The sequence below is a fragment of the Drosophila albomicans genome, chromosome 2R (assembly GCF_009650485.2).
Source record: "Drosophila albomicans strain 15112-1751.03 chromosome 2R, ASM965048v2, whole genome shotgun sequence".
In the NCBI taxonomy this organism is placed as follows: domain Eukaryota; kingdom Metazoa; phylum Arthropoda; class Insecta; order Diptera; family Drosophilidae; genus Drosophila; species Drosophila albomicans.
Window position 1 is genome coordinate 5,129,245 of NC_047631.2, and position 16,038 is coordinate 5,145,282.

The 16,038-nt window shown below is 40.1% G+C and overlaps 3 protein-coding genes and 1 non-coding gene across 4 annotated transcripts; 2 read left to right on the forward strand and 2 right to left on the reverse strand.

Annotated features, from left to right (window-relative positions):
- Positions 1-2,212: 2,212 nt before the first annotated feature.
- Positions 2,213-2,284, forward strand: Trnat-ugu (transfer RNA threonine (anticodon UGU)). Its single transcript has one exon. It is a non-coding gene; the product is annotated as a tRNA-Thr (tRNA).
- A 5,466-nt stretch (positions 2,285-7,750) lies between these two features.
- LOC117574848 (uncharacterized) lies at positions 7,751-8,770 on the forward strand. Its single transcript, XM_034258847.2, has 2 exons — positions 7,751-7,939; positions 8,501-8,770. Exons 1-2 carry the CDS (start codon positions 7,856-7,858, stop codon positions 8,654-8,656), a joined length of 240 nt encoding a protein of 79 aa, XP_034114738.1. The 5' UTR covers positions 7,751-7,855; the 3' UTR covers positions 8,657-8,770.
- LOC117574847 (conserved oligomeric Golgi complex subunit 1) lies at positions 8,506-13,491 on the reverse strand. Its single transcript, XM_034258844.2, has 5 exons — positions 13,296-13,491; positions 12,534-13,222; positions 11,420-12,477; positions 10,705-11,364; positions 8,506-9,244 (listed from the first exon to the last, which is right to left on the reverse strand). The coding sequence occupies exons 1-5, from the start codon at positions 13,427-13,429 to the stop codon at positions 9,122-9,124; spliced, it is 2,664 nt and encodes an 887-aa protein (XP_034114735.2). The 5' UTR covers positions 13,430-13,491; the 3' UTR covers positions 8,506-9,121.
- A 388-nt stretch (positions 13,492-13,879) lies between these two features.
- LOC117576116 (short-chain specific acyl-CoA dehydrogenase, mitochondrial) lies at positions 13,880-15,366 on the reverse strand. The gene is made up of 3 exons (XM_034260674.2): positions 15,237-15,366; positions 14,952-15,179; positions 13,880-14,896 (listed from the first exon to the last, which is right to left on the reverse strand). Exons 1-3 carry the CDS (start codon positions 15,271-15,273, stop codon positions 13,923-13,925), a joined length of 1,239 nt encoding a protein of 412 aa, XP_034116565.1. The 5' UTR covers positions 15,274-15,366; the 3' UTR covers positions 13,880-13,922.
- Between the last annotated feature and the right edge of the window lie 672 nt (positions 15,367-16,038).

Below are 16,038 nucleotides of genomic sequence, written 5' to 3' on the forward strand. Positions count from 1 at the left end.
CTGAATTTATACTCGCAGCAAGTGCCTGGAGAAGCTTGCATTATGATTGCATCATTTGGGGCTAATTTGCATTTAAATACTTGGTTCTGTTATTGTTCGTGTGCAGCACGGAAACTTTGCCGCTACTGAGAGAGAGTCAGAGAGTCGGGGGGAGGGGATGGCTTGCCACGCCTTCGGCTCCGACTTGCGCAGAAGTTATGCCAAGTCAAGGATATCACGAGATTGTCGTACAGTTGCCGGACAATTTCAACTTCAGTTAATGCGTTTGAATAATGAATGCAGCCGCCCGTCGTGTGCACCTTGCGGAGGCCACATAGCATTCTGTCCCGATCTCAACCCACGGCAGATAACAATGTACAAACTGGCGCCGTCACGCGGTCATTATTTAGGAGCGTCCGGAACAGACCTTGAGAAGGCTACTGGGCCCTCTTTGGAACCGCCGCGGCGGCCATCTGCCAGTAAAAAAGCGTTAAGATTTATTGAATGCCAGATGAATCATTTTTTTTTTTTTTTGCTTTTTTATCCTCCAAACTCTATCTGCCCTCCATTCATTCTCAGTTCACTGGAAAACTCTTTAGCGGTGTTGAAATCTCCGCAGTACTGAGAGCACTGGACTTCGATGTGCTCCCGGCATCCCCAGACTGTTTTCCCACGAACATTGCACTTTTAATAACTTGCATAAAAGTTTTATGTCTCCCGTTGCATGTTCGAAAAAGTTTGCGTGTGTTTGGCACTTGAAAAAGTTTGCAGCGCCCGCGAGTTGCCCGGCAGGAAAAAAAGGTGGAGGGAGGAGGGGTTAAATCCGAGCTATGCAAAACAAAATCGCTGGAAAATAATCGCATCAAGTATTTAAACTGACATTAAAAATATTGAAAAACTCGATAAATACTTGTTAAGTTTTCGCTTCTGGCAATGCTGCTGCTGCTGCTGTTACTGCTGTTGATGCTGATTATCCGCGACGGTTGGGCAACTTCCAAAAAAAAGGTGTCCGGAGAAATCGCTCCTTAGCCGCCGTTTAACGCTACGTATACGTGATGTTGCTATTTTTTAAGTACATCCAAATTGTTTTTAACTTTCAATTGGCACTCGGCACGAATAGTACTCGACAGTAGGTACATTTTTAATGCATTTCAATAGACAACTTGGGAAGTAGTTCTGGGAATGTTTCATATAAAAAGTAAACATGAAGTTCATGCTTTTAACTAATAATGTTAGGAATGAATGAAATTGTCTTATTAGCGTAATACCTAGAGGATGGCAGTTCACTTATCTAGTTATCAATCAATCATCTACCGCACTTTTGATTGCATTTCAATGCTCGGTGTCAGGTGGAAGCACTTAAGTGACGCTTAGAACTGCATCCAGAACTGTCGTCGTGGCATTTGCATTTATCGATATCACACAATTTCATTACACTAATTAAATTCACTTTGCAATTACTTTCGCTGGCAACGAGGTGAAGTCATCACCACATTTGTCAATTTGTGTAAGCTATTCATCCCCTCAAGCGCTGCTCGGTCTGACAACATTCGCATGCAACAGGCGAAATTGATATGCCAAAATGCTGCAAATGGCTCTTATACTCTGTCAGCGACTCTGACAGAGTTAATGGAAAGTTCTGTGTGCAGCAGGTGCCAACATTAGCAAGATATTCCCCTACAGCCAATTGATTTGCCAATTTACCAAACAAACATTCGCCTCACTGCCTCACGCAATTACAATTGAGACGAACAATGGGAAACAGAGCAACTGAAAGTAGCAGACATAGAGATAGAGAGAGTGAGAGGGAGAGTGAGAGGGAGACTGGAGGACAGGCAGCTGCCAGAAGCAGGACACAAATGTTGCCAATAAAACATTTTATCGAGCAGCTTAATTATGCTTAAACATCAGCATGGAACAAAGAGATAATTTGCTCTACATTTTACATTACCTGAAGCTGTAAACAAGATTTTAATTGAAGCACGGAAGAACAAGCAAATGTAGTAAAACTATATTTTCTCAAAGTAAGATAAGGAATACAATGTATATTTATCATCAACAAACTGACAGGAAAACGTAAGTTATCATTGAGTAATATTCATTACATACATATATAGTTTAGTATGTCTGACAAGACAGTCTCAACTCTTATCGAACTAAGTAATTGAATTCAGTTTGTTCTTCTCAAACAAACTCAACATTTTCTTCCAGAACTTCACCTGCAGCTTCGAGAGCCTTCTTAGCTCAGTGGCAGAGCGCTGGTCTTGTAAACCAGAGGCCGTGAGTTCAATCCTCACAGGAGGCAATTAGAGGAGAACATACTTTTTTATTTGATAAGCATTCAATGAATACGAAATAGAGAATAGAGCCCAAGATATGTTATATGTGGATCATTTAGCCAAGTCTGCAATAAACTAATACTTGACTTGGTTGGTGATGCACATTCCACAACCCAACTTAAGAGGGGGAAGAAGGGAATGCCTTTGGTAAGAACACGACAAGTCAATTGGCAGACAGTGCAACAATTTGCTGTCGTAATGGTAGCTGGAAATGCGCTTAGGGCCAAGCATTGAGTGCATGCAATAATTTGTAATGCCGAATTCCATTGACATTCGCTTGGGCTGGGCTTGGGCTTGGTTCGAGGACTGCACCGCTCTGTGGGAAGCATGCACTGCCCGGGGGCAGACAAGCATCCGGCGTATCCTTTGCTACAGTCACACACACACACACATACACAGACTATAAGCCTCTCCCGTACTTCTGTTTCTGTGTCGGGCAAAAGTCGAGTCCTCCTTCCGTATCGTTCATATTCACAGTTCATAAAATTGAACAAAGGGGCGGAGGAGAAAGGGAGGAGTATATATAGTATGTTGGGCTCAGCAAATCGAAATAAAAATTTATGTGCACATGTTTGAATTTATTGCCCCCGTCATTGGCTTGGCATAGGGACACAGGGATATGCTCAAATTCCTTCCCTCTCCCATTCGCTCCCTTCGAAACAGATAGAGATTCAAAGGCACTCGAGTGCTGCGTTTGCGTGTGTAAATGTTATTCAATCAAATGTGAAATCATATGAACGATTGCGTTCCACTCATAAACATTTTATTTACCTTTAATTTCGTGAGAAGCGCCTTTTGTGACGCCCCGTGATTTAATGTGATTTTCCCCGTGTAGGTGTGTGTGTGTGTGTGTGTGTGTACACAAACCCCTTGAGACATCCGACAGCTTTTAACATGTGTCAGTATTATAGGTTGGCGTTGCGCGCTTTTCCCCAATTGTTGAATTGAACGCGTACGATTTTTATGACTAAATAAAATGTTTTTATACCCATCGTTTTCGCTCCTCTTCCGAAGGCACTTTTTACTTATAGGATACCCGTAGAGCTGTGAAGCTTCCCTATTTTGACACTTCTTTGGTTTATTGACCCAAAATGCCAATTTATGTTTACCCAGCGACGAATTGTATTGCTACAGATCTGCACATATGAACTTGAAAGTGCTTGCTCATAAATAAACTCTCACAGTATTGGAATATGATTTATGAGATTATATATATATACCAATAAAGCATGTTCCGCGTTAATCAAAAGTGAGCTTCCCCAAATACAAATACAATTTTATTATTTATACTCACGTCAAGGACAATCAATGAATAAATGTTCTCAAACTTTGATAATAGATTTCGAAAATTCACTTATTTTCGAAAGGTAAAATTTATTGGTATTTTAAACAATTTAATCAAGAAAATTTAACTGTTATTAAACTTCCTCAATTTATTCACAGTTGACATTCGTTCGATCGTTATTAAAGCTTATTTAACATAAATTCTTAACATAAATGTTTCTGTTTAAGGAAAACAGACGAGTAGGATTAAATGATTAATTATTTATTATAAATATTGACTGATTGTCTGAATATTTATATTTAAATACCCGACAGTCCAAAGTTAAGATTAGTTACATTGCAATATCCAATTACTTGGCTTATCCGATTCAGTGCTAAGCTCGTGAATGCAACAAAGAGTTTGCTGCATTTTCAGTCAGACTAAGTAAAAGAAAAACGCAGTAACATATTGTCAGAATTTCCATTACAGCCCGGAGTCCTTTGGAATAATCTACCAATGCAATTGAATAGCTTTGGTTTCGGTTTCCTTTTTTACTCACTCTTTCAATGCCATTGATATTTTTTCTTTTTCGTGTTTTCTATTTTTTTCATTTTGATTTTGCGGCTGACGAAAAAGTTGTTGAAGCGAACCTTTATTTAAATACCCCAGCCAAAAGTTTTCTCAAGATATTTGCAAACATCTGTTTCCTCGTTGCCTGCTTGCAAAAGTAGCCCGCTTACCTTCTTTCTGCCACTGCCACAGTCAAGTTGCAGCTCAGAAAACGTGAAGCAAACGCAAGTGATGAGCTTGCAATGCGGTTTTCAGCGATGTACCCCATTTTCTATACTCAATTTTGAATTTGCCGACTTTATTGGATATTATTACGGTACATTTTTCAGGTAAATTTATCTAAAATATGGATAATTCTCCGGTGAAAATATCGCGTGCAACACTATTTAAAGCGAAAAAAAATAAACCAAAACATTCATTATTTTTAAATTAAGATGCATCTTATAGCTTTTGATTATTACTTTAAATTGAGCTAAAAATGATTTAGAAATTATTTTCCGTTTGAAGAAATTGCATAAATGAACGAATTCGTACTGAAAACATAAAATTAACGTATTTATAGTGTAAAAAGATCAATATTATATAATGCTAGAGCTATAAGAATAACCTTTACTTATTCTTAACATTTTTTTCAGTTTATGTTTTTTTTTTCATTGTAAAGCGCAACACTTTTGTATTATTATTAATATAGAGCAAGATACATAACTCTCATATGTTAAGCTTTCTTTTTTAATTTATTGCAGTGTATTAGCTTATTCGACTAGTTTATCCAAATTCAACCATTTCCTAATGGCATGAATATTACATTTTCTATTTAGTTGGATGCCTGTTGTTACTGACCGTTGTTCGATTCGGGGCTTCCTTTTAACAATTTCTTTCTCGTTTTATTCCTTTTGAGGCAGTAACGTGTAGCTGCAGTGATTTTGTCGCAGTGTACTCGGCTTCCTTTTGAGTCTGTGTCAGTTGCTCTTATAATAGCTAACTAGCCTTAGCTACTATGTATTTTGGTGTGCTTAGGTTTTGAACGCAGCTCTTTCTGTCTGTCTGTCCATCAGTCCGGCTTGCTATCCGTCTGTCTGTCGTTGTGATTGTCTGTTTGTCCCTCTGTCTGTCTGTCTGTCCAAATGCAAGTTATTCGCATTCTTGTCCGCTGCTTTCAGCTGTCCCACCTTTATAGCTGGTGTGTTATTATGGTGCCAGCTTTTAGCTTTCGTTTTTCCTTTTTTTGGGTTTTCTTTTTAACTTTTACTGTAGCTGCACACAAGTTTTTCATTTGTAATTCAAGATGTCAGTCAACTGGGAGAACCAAAACTTAATTAAAGTTCCGCTCTTTTCCTGTGCCCAGTGCTGCACTCACTCAGCCCAGCTCAGCTCGACTCGACTCGACTCAACGCAACTCAGTTCGCAGTTCAGTTCAGCTCGAAACTACGCCCTCAGTTCATTCCTCTTCTCCTTTTCTCAGTGTCTATCTGTCTGTCTTTGCTCTTTATGTTTGTATGTGTGCATTAAAGTTGGAGGAGTGAGATTGGTCTTGATGGCGTTTATCTTTTGGCTGCAAGTATTGCTGCACCTGCTGCAAATGGTCGAGGAATGCGACTTTGTAGCCCAGTTTCCATTCGCTTTAGATGCCCTTTTATTCTTTTCCTTTTTCCTTATCCCCTTACCTTAACATGTTGCATGTGTGTAATTTTATGAGCTTATTTTATACTTTTCACTTCTAATTTGTTTTTATGTTCATTGCTTATGTGCTATGAACAGATTTCAACTTGTTGAATTAACAAACTACGATTCAAGTCCAGTCTCTAGTCTGCAGTCTCAAATCTCGAGTCGAGCACTCAACTCACCTGGGCTAAGAGAAATAAAATTCTCTTTTGGTCAGGACATTGAGTGTACTTGAGGTAAATACGCCAGCCATTAGATGGCACAATTTTCTCTACATTCTTCATATCGATTTCACTTAGAGTTGACCGAATAAAATATCACATTTAATTAGCTGAGCTGACCCTCAAAGCTGACAGGACTGAGAAAGGCCACAGAGTGGTCAGCAGCTGTGCCCCCATTCATTAGGTATGCATTAAGTTTACTATGCTCATTCAGATACCAGTGCACAGGCGTCAAAGCCAGAGAAACTTGATAACTTGATAACTCATCTAAATACATAATTCGTTGAAACTCATGCACGTGGAAAATTTATAAAACTGCTCGTCTCCTGGCAAAAAGTTGTCATGTAAATTTAATTGAATGACTTCTACATACGAACGAGCAAAATTTGTCAGTTTATTCAGGGAAAATATTCAACAAGGATGCCGTATTTATTTGGTACAGAAACGAAGCGTATACGTAACATGTTTCAACATTAAATATAGAAAATAAATTTAAAGTTGCTTAAATTTCATACCGGATCCAAATAAAGGCAAAACAATGCGGTATTATTCTTATAATATAGCAAATTAATATACCGCAACAATACTAAAATATACCGTAGACTACATTTGGTATATTGATATTGTACTGTATTAAAATTATGCCATATGGGCAATTCTTGAAAATGGTAAACCACGACCGAAAAAAAAAATCTTCACATTCATCGTATTTTTTTGTATAATGTCGTAAAGAAATATCCAATGGAAAACACAATTGATATGGATTTGAATATCGTCTAATCACTAAGAGCTAACTTCATCATTGTCTTCATACTACAGTATCGTCTCGCTTTTCGATTTTCGTGATTTCCACTTTTTCAATTTGGTCTATTTTCTAATTATAGAAGCATAATAATCGTTTCAGCTGTTGACGAATATATTCCTTCTGCGATTTCCTGTCAACACAAAGTTATAATACCCTTTTACCATATGGTATTCATTCATTTCATCCATTATCGAATTTATAAAATTACGCACAGTAATTTAGGTTGCAGTGTAACCTAAGTATGCTTTACACTAATTGTAGAAACTATAAACTTTAGATTTTAACATTGCAGCATTTGTTAATCGCACAGCGGACCCAATTAACAAGAAATGCACTTTAAATTCAATATTACGTATACGCACGTCATTAAAATACATGCGTGAATTATATTATATTCTCTGGCGGTTTGTATTGCTTTCTTCTATCCAACACTTGCCTTCGCTGCATTTGGTTTTCATTTTCATTACGCGACGAAGGTGAGCACAAAACCAGAAGAATTTTTCATTGTCAATGCCATTGCCATCGAAAGAAAGGGATAGAAAACAGGGAAATGCCAAAAACCAAAATACCAAATACAAAACATTACAGAATAATCCAATGCCCGGCAAGAGCACACAATGCATCGACAAAGAGAGAGCCCAGAGGTTGAGAACAGGCGGGGTGAGCAGGGAGAAAAGGGGTCGATAGCTAAATCAGTTAAGAGAGCTGTTAGCCATGGCCATTGTGGCTGCTTTGGCGTCCGGCCGAGGTCTAGACGCGTCTCATTCTTTCACCTCCCACCCCGTCCATTGGCCAACGGCCTTTCGATGATTCGCCATTCTCTGGTGCTTTCGTATTGTTTCGTGAATTTTGTTTTGGTTCTATGGTTTATTACGCTTTGCTCTGGCTTGTGAAATTATTTATGCATTTTGTTTTGCAGTCAGCGTTTATTAGTTGCAATTTGCTTGCGGCCAAAGTTGTTCGCCAACAAGTAGTCAAACGAATTAAATAATTTACTACAAAAGAAGTTGATAAAATGGGCAAAAACAAAGGCGGCGGAGGAGGTGGTGGAGGAGGTGGCGGTGGAGGTTCTGCTGGCGGAGGCGGTGGGGGCGGCAATGTAAGCAATATTTGTGTTATGCAACTCGCGTTTTAATTGTGAGTCTAAAATTGCCATTATAAATTTTGAAGCACTTTATAATATAGCACACAAATGCCCAAACACAAGCAAAGGCTATTTCTATCATTGAATAATTTCACAATATCACTTAACATTAATCGAAAGTTAAACAACATAATAACGAAAGTGATTGACTGTAACAATAAATGTAATTTATGTCCCACTTGTTAAATACGACAATAATTATTGTACATTAATTGTTCAGATTGAAATTGCTTAGATTCCGACAGATTGAAATTCTCGTTAAAACTGACAGCATGATATAAATAAGAAAGTATCTTGGCATGAACAACTATTATTAAAAGTAACATCAAACAAAATATAGAGTATAGAGAGTTAGTTATATAGAAAACTCCTTCACTCCGAGCCTTTAGTATGGACTTTTTCCATTTGTTATACTCGAGTTAGTTATAAATATTACTTGTCCTTATTCTTAATAAGCGTTTCTCATTATTTACTCTTTCACTGAATTGTAATCCTTTTTGCGCTCTCTGTCAACAGAAAAAAGGTAGCAACGCCAGCGGCTCAGGTGGTGGAGGCGGTGGCGGTGGCAAAAACAAAGCAGTTGCTGACAAAGGTGGAGCAAAGAAAGGACAGGAGCAAAAGGCAGCTGCGGGAGGTGGAGGCGGTGGTGGTAAAAAAGGAGGAAAAAAATAGCGAACAGACGACATCAAAGCGCATTAAATTACAATTTTAAGAATAAATATATATTTGCAACTATACATATATCCTAAGTCGAAAAGATATATTAAATAACATGATTTTTAAGTATTATTTATGCATTTATGCATTTTGGTGTGTTGCAATGAATGTTGCATTTGTTTCTGGGAAACCACAACGAAAGTGGTCTTGATAAGTCGATACTTTTGTGTACATAGTAGAGAAAGTTACTTTTTTAAATTTAAATGAAGCATTTTGAATGCATGTTATTTATATTAATATGCACTCACACACGCACACTAGCAAATTGAATTTTTAGCACAATTCCCCGTTGGCTGTTGCCATTACACATCTGATTACACATGAGGCTGCTCCCTGCTCTTCCGGCTGACTGAGCGTGGGAGCGAGTTTTTCCTACTTCACTGGCCACTTTATTAGGCTCATCTGCTTTGGCGGGATGCTCTATCGAAACCACTCCTGGGACATGCCAAAGAATGAAGCGGCACTCGACTTCGATTTGCTGCCATCATTTTTGCGTGTTGTCGGCTTACGCGTTGGAGTTGTTGCTGTTGTTGTTGTTGTCGGCTGTTTAGGGAAGAAGAGATATATGTGTTATTAATTAACTGGTAATTTTAGTGATTAATCTATTAATTTGCAGACGCAGCGAGATTTATGAGCAGCACAACAGAATGAAACAAAATAACAATAACAACAGCGGGTATTGGCATAATTAGAGTTCGATTTATAACCTCACAGCAAATCGCAACTAATTGCCAAAACATGCGGCTAACTGCGATCAAATAACCGACAAAGTCAGTGGCAATAAATTAACATTTGCTTTGCGATTTCATTTCAATAATGGCCAATTCATTAATTAGCATTTGAGGCATTCATGATGACCACACACACACACCCCGGAGCACATACACACTCGCACACTCTTGGAATGAGAAGTGCTCTTACTTTCGTCCAGTTGAAAGTTTAGGTTTCAGATTCGCTTGCGGCTGGTCGACGACTTTTCTGTTGCACACTGGAAATTGCCACAGCATCTAATTAGAATTTATTTTTAACCAATTTGGTTTATTTATTGCCAACGAGCAAATTCAAACTCTTGTAATTAAAAGCAGTTTTAGATGCAAGTCACTTCAAGCACTTTCATTAAAAAGATTCATAAAAATTAATAGATTGCTGTATTTGGAGATAGCCTATCAATTATTGGGTGTATATTAGTCAATATTAGAAGTTCGTTTTTAACTTTTGTTTTTAATGTGGTTTTTAGTTCTCATAAAAAGAATTAAAAACAACAATTTATTTTAATGCATTTATTAAGAGATTGTTATTGAATTTAATTGAATTTCGACGTATTTATATTTCTTTCGCGAATTTATGTGACAATATGTTCTTTTTCAATTCTTTATTTGCCAATAAAATAATAATTAAAAACAAGAGGACTTTCTTGATTAAGATAGGATCACCTCAAAAGAGACTTTTCTTTAAAACATCATCAAATTAAATTTAATGAAAAAAGTTTTTACGTATGTTAAGAATGTTGTTATGACAAAAATTCTTAATACATTTTTATATGACTAAATGAAGTCGACTTTGAAGATTTATAGTGGCATTGCAAATGGTTCGTGTCTTAGCTAGTACTTCTTTAATCGAATTGCAGAAAGCAGTGCATAGCAAGCAGTTCATCTACTGCTTTATCAAAGTAACTATTAATATTTAGTATTCACTTTTTTTATTCTTTCATGCTTATTAAATAATTGGTATTAACAATAACGAGCATGCAATAAATATATAAATAAATAGAAGCAAAAGTTAAATATTCAAATAACTTTCCTACCAAAAATATGCAAAGGAAGAGACTATTTCAAACTATAATTCAAAGAGATCCTATAAAAGAAATATGTGTTGTATAATTTATAAAATTATAGAAAAAAAGAGTAGTTTAATTTACTTCTAAACATCCTCTTTCGATCATAGCAATAAATACCTTTCGAGTTTTTTATATTAAGGAATCTACAAGGAATTTGTTGACTCACCTTGTCCGCCTCAAGTGCAAGGCTTTTTCGTTCCACATGAGCAGCTCCTGTTGCCGCCTGAGGCATAACAATTGGCAATAATGGAAACCAAAGCGATGTAGATCCCGTAGAACTCAGGCAGAGCACATTCGGATCAGCTTCATGTGACAGAGTACCAACATTAATTGCTCCTTGCGCATTTGCCAGAGGCGGTGTGAGGACTCCCAACTCGCCATGCAATCGTGCCGACGAATTTGTGACGTGGATAGTAAGGTGTTCGGCAAACAATTCAAAGTCAAACGGATCGATGCAATCACGCAGTGTGCGTTGAAGAGTGTGAAAATGCTCGTATAGCGAACGCTCCTCGCGACTAACGCCAAAGACGCGCTCCAGAAACTTCAGATCAAAGTACAGCTGCAAGGCTATATTTTGACTATTCTTGGTACACTCTGAGGCAGCCAGTTCCTCATAGTGGCTTAAGAGTTGTGTCAGCAGCTTGTTGTTAAAGGCCTGCAGCACCTTGGAAGGCAATGTCTGGGGCACTGCGATGTTGAGAGCTTCGATCAACTGGTGCAAATACGTTTGTAATGAGAGACGTGGTTGATTGGGAATGCGAATAGTTGACTGCACATTCTGATCGTGCTCCTCATCGCGCTGCTCGATAGTCTGCGTCTGCCAGAGCTAAAATAAAGGTTTCTGTAGATATTTACGTATTCTTTAAAGGCTGCAGACTTACCGGAAAATCACGCAAAACAACATCGTGTGTAATTGTTCGCGGCAGCTTTTCAGCACAACTGAGAGAGGAGAGCACGTCGTCCACGATGAGCTGCCACATCTTAAACACTTCCTCTTCGATCATCAAACAAATTCGTTGCCAATGCTCTATGCCAGCTGCTGTTAGATTGCCAGCCCATTGACGCCAACTGGCGGGTTGGCAGAAGCACAGCTTAAGGTTGGGACACAGCTCGACCAAAGCCAGCGTAATGCGTAATGCTTGCAACAGCGCTTGGCGTTCCTGCAGCTGCAACATTTTGAGTTTACTCAAATAGTCGGTGATTTGCTGCTGCGCCGTTTCACGCAGGAAATTGATGAGAGTCAGTTTGTCCTCGGCCCGCGATGTCTGTTCCTGTAGCAATACATTCAGTTCCTGCACAATCCCACCTAGTTGCGAATCAAACTGGGAGCAGAGTTCAATGGTTGCCCGATCATAGCCTTTGGTGCGATTCGCTAGACGTTTGGGTTGATCACTCAGCGCAGCTGCCAAACTCAGTGGTAAATCATCATTTTGTTCGCGCCATATTTGCTGTGCTGCTGATGCATTACTTGAGTTCACCAAGCTGACCACTTGCTCATAAGTCTGCTGCATGGCGCTTGCCCAACTGCTGCGCACAATCTCGCGCACTCGAGCATTGATCAACGGCATGTATTTGATTCTATAGAAGTCCAATTGTGCCTGTGGCAACTTCAGTTGCTGCTCCAAGTCAGCGTAGCTTCTTCTGGATGTTTCGCTGGCTGCCAACTTAATGTCTTGTATAGTCTGCATGTTGCTGACCAGCGCAAAGATTTCCTGCAACTGCTGGGCGGCCAAACCATCAATCTTGGCCATCCACTGGCGCAATGCTTCGCCCAGCTGCTCGGGCAACAGTTGCGGTATCTCGAATTGTGGCCTATAACCGGATATGATGTCAGGCAACAGAGGAGCCAATTGCCGCTCACTGCTGTCCATGCGTGTGATGGAAGGTGGCGCAATAGTCGCCGCACACTCTGCCAAGCGTGTGAAGAGCAAACCATTGGCTGTGGAGCAGAAGGATTTTAAAAAGTACTCCAAATTGAGTTCCGATTGTGCTTACCGAGTAGACACTTGTCCAGCAATTCGATGGTACCATTGAGTATATTCAAGCTTGCCAAAATACGCTCCTTGACACGCCTAGGCTTGTCCTCACTGTGCAGTGAGTTAACAAATGCTGTGGCACGCAGGTTGAGAAAGGTCTGCAGTACTTGGCCCAATTCACATTTGTCCAGCAGCAGAAGACTCTGCATGCAATCCACTGCCATCTCGGCAGTGAGATTCTCCCGTTCGAGCACAGCAATCACAGTCTGCTTGATGGTCACGTGAAAGGGTCGCAGAATCTCCCATTGCTTGCGTGCCACAGGCAGCTGTTGCATTAACTCGTTTTTCGCATCCAACTGCAGTCCAGTGCTGATGTGACGACTGAACAAGAACAGTTCAGTGGCTGCGTAGAACTCCTCGTTGTCGAGGTGTGTCCAAATCAACTCGGGCAAGCTGCTCAGCAGCTTGATCTGCACCATGGTGCTGTAGTAGTTGTTTAACTGCTTACTGGCACTTCGCTGCTGCAGCACCTCAGTTGACGATGCGGATATCGGAGTTGCTGCCACAGTTTTGAAACCCAGTAGCTGCTGCTCGTTGAGACTTTGGCAGTTGGTTTGAACGCAGTGCACCTGTTCAATTAGTGTGCCGGCCGAGGACTGCATGGCGGCTATTGTATCAGCTGCCTTCAGAAGATCCCGATAGCGTTCTCTAGAAATTCAATTGTTAGTTGTCGTGTTGGCCTCGAAGTCTCAATGTGCCACATCATTGACGTGCAACTTACCCGACCATGGTACGCAACTCCTCTCGCTTGTTCTCGACAACAGTTTGGATCTTCTTTTGCACTGTGTCGATTTCGAGCACGCTGTGCTGCTCGAAGAGCGCGTCCACATTTAGTTGCAGTAAATCGACACTCATATTTATTTTTTACAAATTCTTATAGTTGTCATCATCTGTTTGCGGCTTGAATTAACATACATATGTATATCCACTTAACAGTTTACTGTTACTGTTAGTCCGTTTGCTGTGGTGGCAAACCGATTAATCGTATTTGGTATTTAAATACCAGCAGCGCACAAAATATAATACATTAATAGTATTTACGAGGCAGAAGAATTGTTTTACAATTGCCAATTAATATGTTTAATGGAATTCTGAAGAACACTCAACGCAATAACGAAAATTTCATAAGCAAACACAACATGTTTAAAATTGCACGTATGTTTATTCTCATTTAAAAAATATACCATACGAACGGTATTTTGGTATATTTTGAAATGACGGGCACATCGCAAAACAGCTGTTGAACAAAATAAAGCTGATTTAACATTTGTATCTTTAGTGGATACGCAAAATTATTCTAATATTCAAAATTGTGTATAAATTATTTCGGCAACAACATGTTTGTTGACTAATTGGAAATGCTATTCAAAACGCAGTTGGCAATCACTATCCTCTGTATTTCAGAAGTTCCCTCGTAAATTTCCGTTACGCGGGCATTTCGATAGTAAAGCTCAGCCGGAAGATCCGTCGTATAACCCATGCCACCCAATATTTGGATGCACTGATGGGCACAGAACGTGGCTGTTTCGGAAGCGTGTAACTTTGCCATTGCCGCCTCCTTAGTAATTACCATTCCGTTATCTTTCAGCCAAGCAGCTCGCCAAGTCAACAATCGAGCAGTCTCCACCCGCAATGCCATATCAGCAATCTTCTGCTGGATCATTTGCAGGCGAGACAAACGTTGCCCGAAGGCAACACGTTTCTCGGAATAGTCGGTGGCCAATTCAAGGGCAGCTTGAGCAATACCCGTAGCCTGTGCAGCAATGCCAATGCGTCCGCAGTCCAGGGATTCCATGGCGATTTTAAAGCCGCTGCCAGGAGCACCAAGCACTTGGGACTGCGGCACAGCGACATCATCAAGCGTGAGCTGACACGTGGATGTTGCACGCATACCCATCTTGCTCTCCTTTTTGGATATGGCAAGCCCGGAAACGTTTTTGTCAGTTAGAAATGCTGTGATTCCTTTATGCTTCAGCGATTTATCAATAGTTGCAAAAATGAGGCCACCACTTGCCTCTTTCGAATTTGATATCCATGCTTTGGTGCCATTTAACAGATATGCACCATCGTCACTCAATTTGGCCGTTGAGCTAGCGGCACCTGCATCGGATCCGTTGCCTGGCTCAGACAGTGCATAAAAGGCAATGTGCTCACCTTGGGTGTAGGGAACGAGGAACTGTTGCTTCTGCTGCTCTGTGCCGTGTTGTTGCACCGCACCCAAGTACAGATTGTTCACACCCATCACAATGGATACGGCTGCATCGCCTCGAGCCACTTCCTCCATGCCTATGGCATAGGCCTGGTAATCCAGTCCAGCACCACCTGCCATCGGTCGAACTCGTAAGCTTGCCCAGTGAGGCTATTCTTTAATGCTCACCGTACTCCTCTTGTATGACCACTGACATCAGTCCCATCTCGCCCAGACGTCGCACCTGCTCCGCCGGGTAAAGCTCTTCGCGATCATGACGCCTTGCATGGGGAGCGAGTTCCACATTCGCGAAGTCCCGACAGCTCTTTTGTAGTATCTGGTGTGTTTCCGAGAGCGCTGCTAAGCAAGCTATACCTCTGGATTTGGCTTTGGCTCTGAATAAGCTGGTTCGTTGACCTGGGAAGCGATTAGAGTGAGCAATAAATTATAAAGCTTAGTGAACTTGGTGTTTACTGCACAGCGTCCAAGCGTTTCTGCTCAGCTTCTGCATTTCATTAAAGCTCTACACGTCGCTGATGATCAATGCGCTAAAGCTTTCGCCGTCTACCTGCCAAAAATGTTCGTCGCAAACTACAAACTGAAGGCGATTGAAATCGACAACTTTTATATGCAGCGCGAAAGCTCTGGCGTCAACTAGCGCCAGAGGCGCAGCTACTTTGGGGTCAGCCTGCAACTTTTATTATTATTTTTTAAAGGTTTTACACAACAGAGTTTTTAGTAGTAGTGCCGTGTTATACAGAAAAAATGTTTCTGTATTTGCATTACGTAAACAATATCGCAAGGGAAATTCATATCCACTTTAATAACCCTTTAAGCGACGCCTCTGAATGGCTTGGCATGCAAGCTTTGCTCATTAAAGTTTTGCATAGTATCAATTTCTGCGTATTGAGCTTTTTTATACCCTGGGAGACTGGAAATTAAAAGGGAGTGTACGTTGATGGGACAGGATTATGAACATTTATTTATTATCGACTAATACACTTAGAAATTATGCACATAATTATTGTTGTGAGTTAATTTCTGCGATAAAAAACTTAGTGAATTTTTTGGTAATCATGTTGAATAAATATTAATTATTCATGTGCTTAAAAAGGGGGTATTTTATAGTCAGGCACAGAACGAATGTAGCAGTGAAGGTGTTTAAAGGGTCAGCAACAGAAATGAAAAGCGGCACATCGCTTTTCGGAAATCGTCGACAAAAATTTTGCAATTCAAATTCAAGTACGACTTTTAAAAAATTCACTTTCGTAAAGAA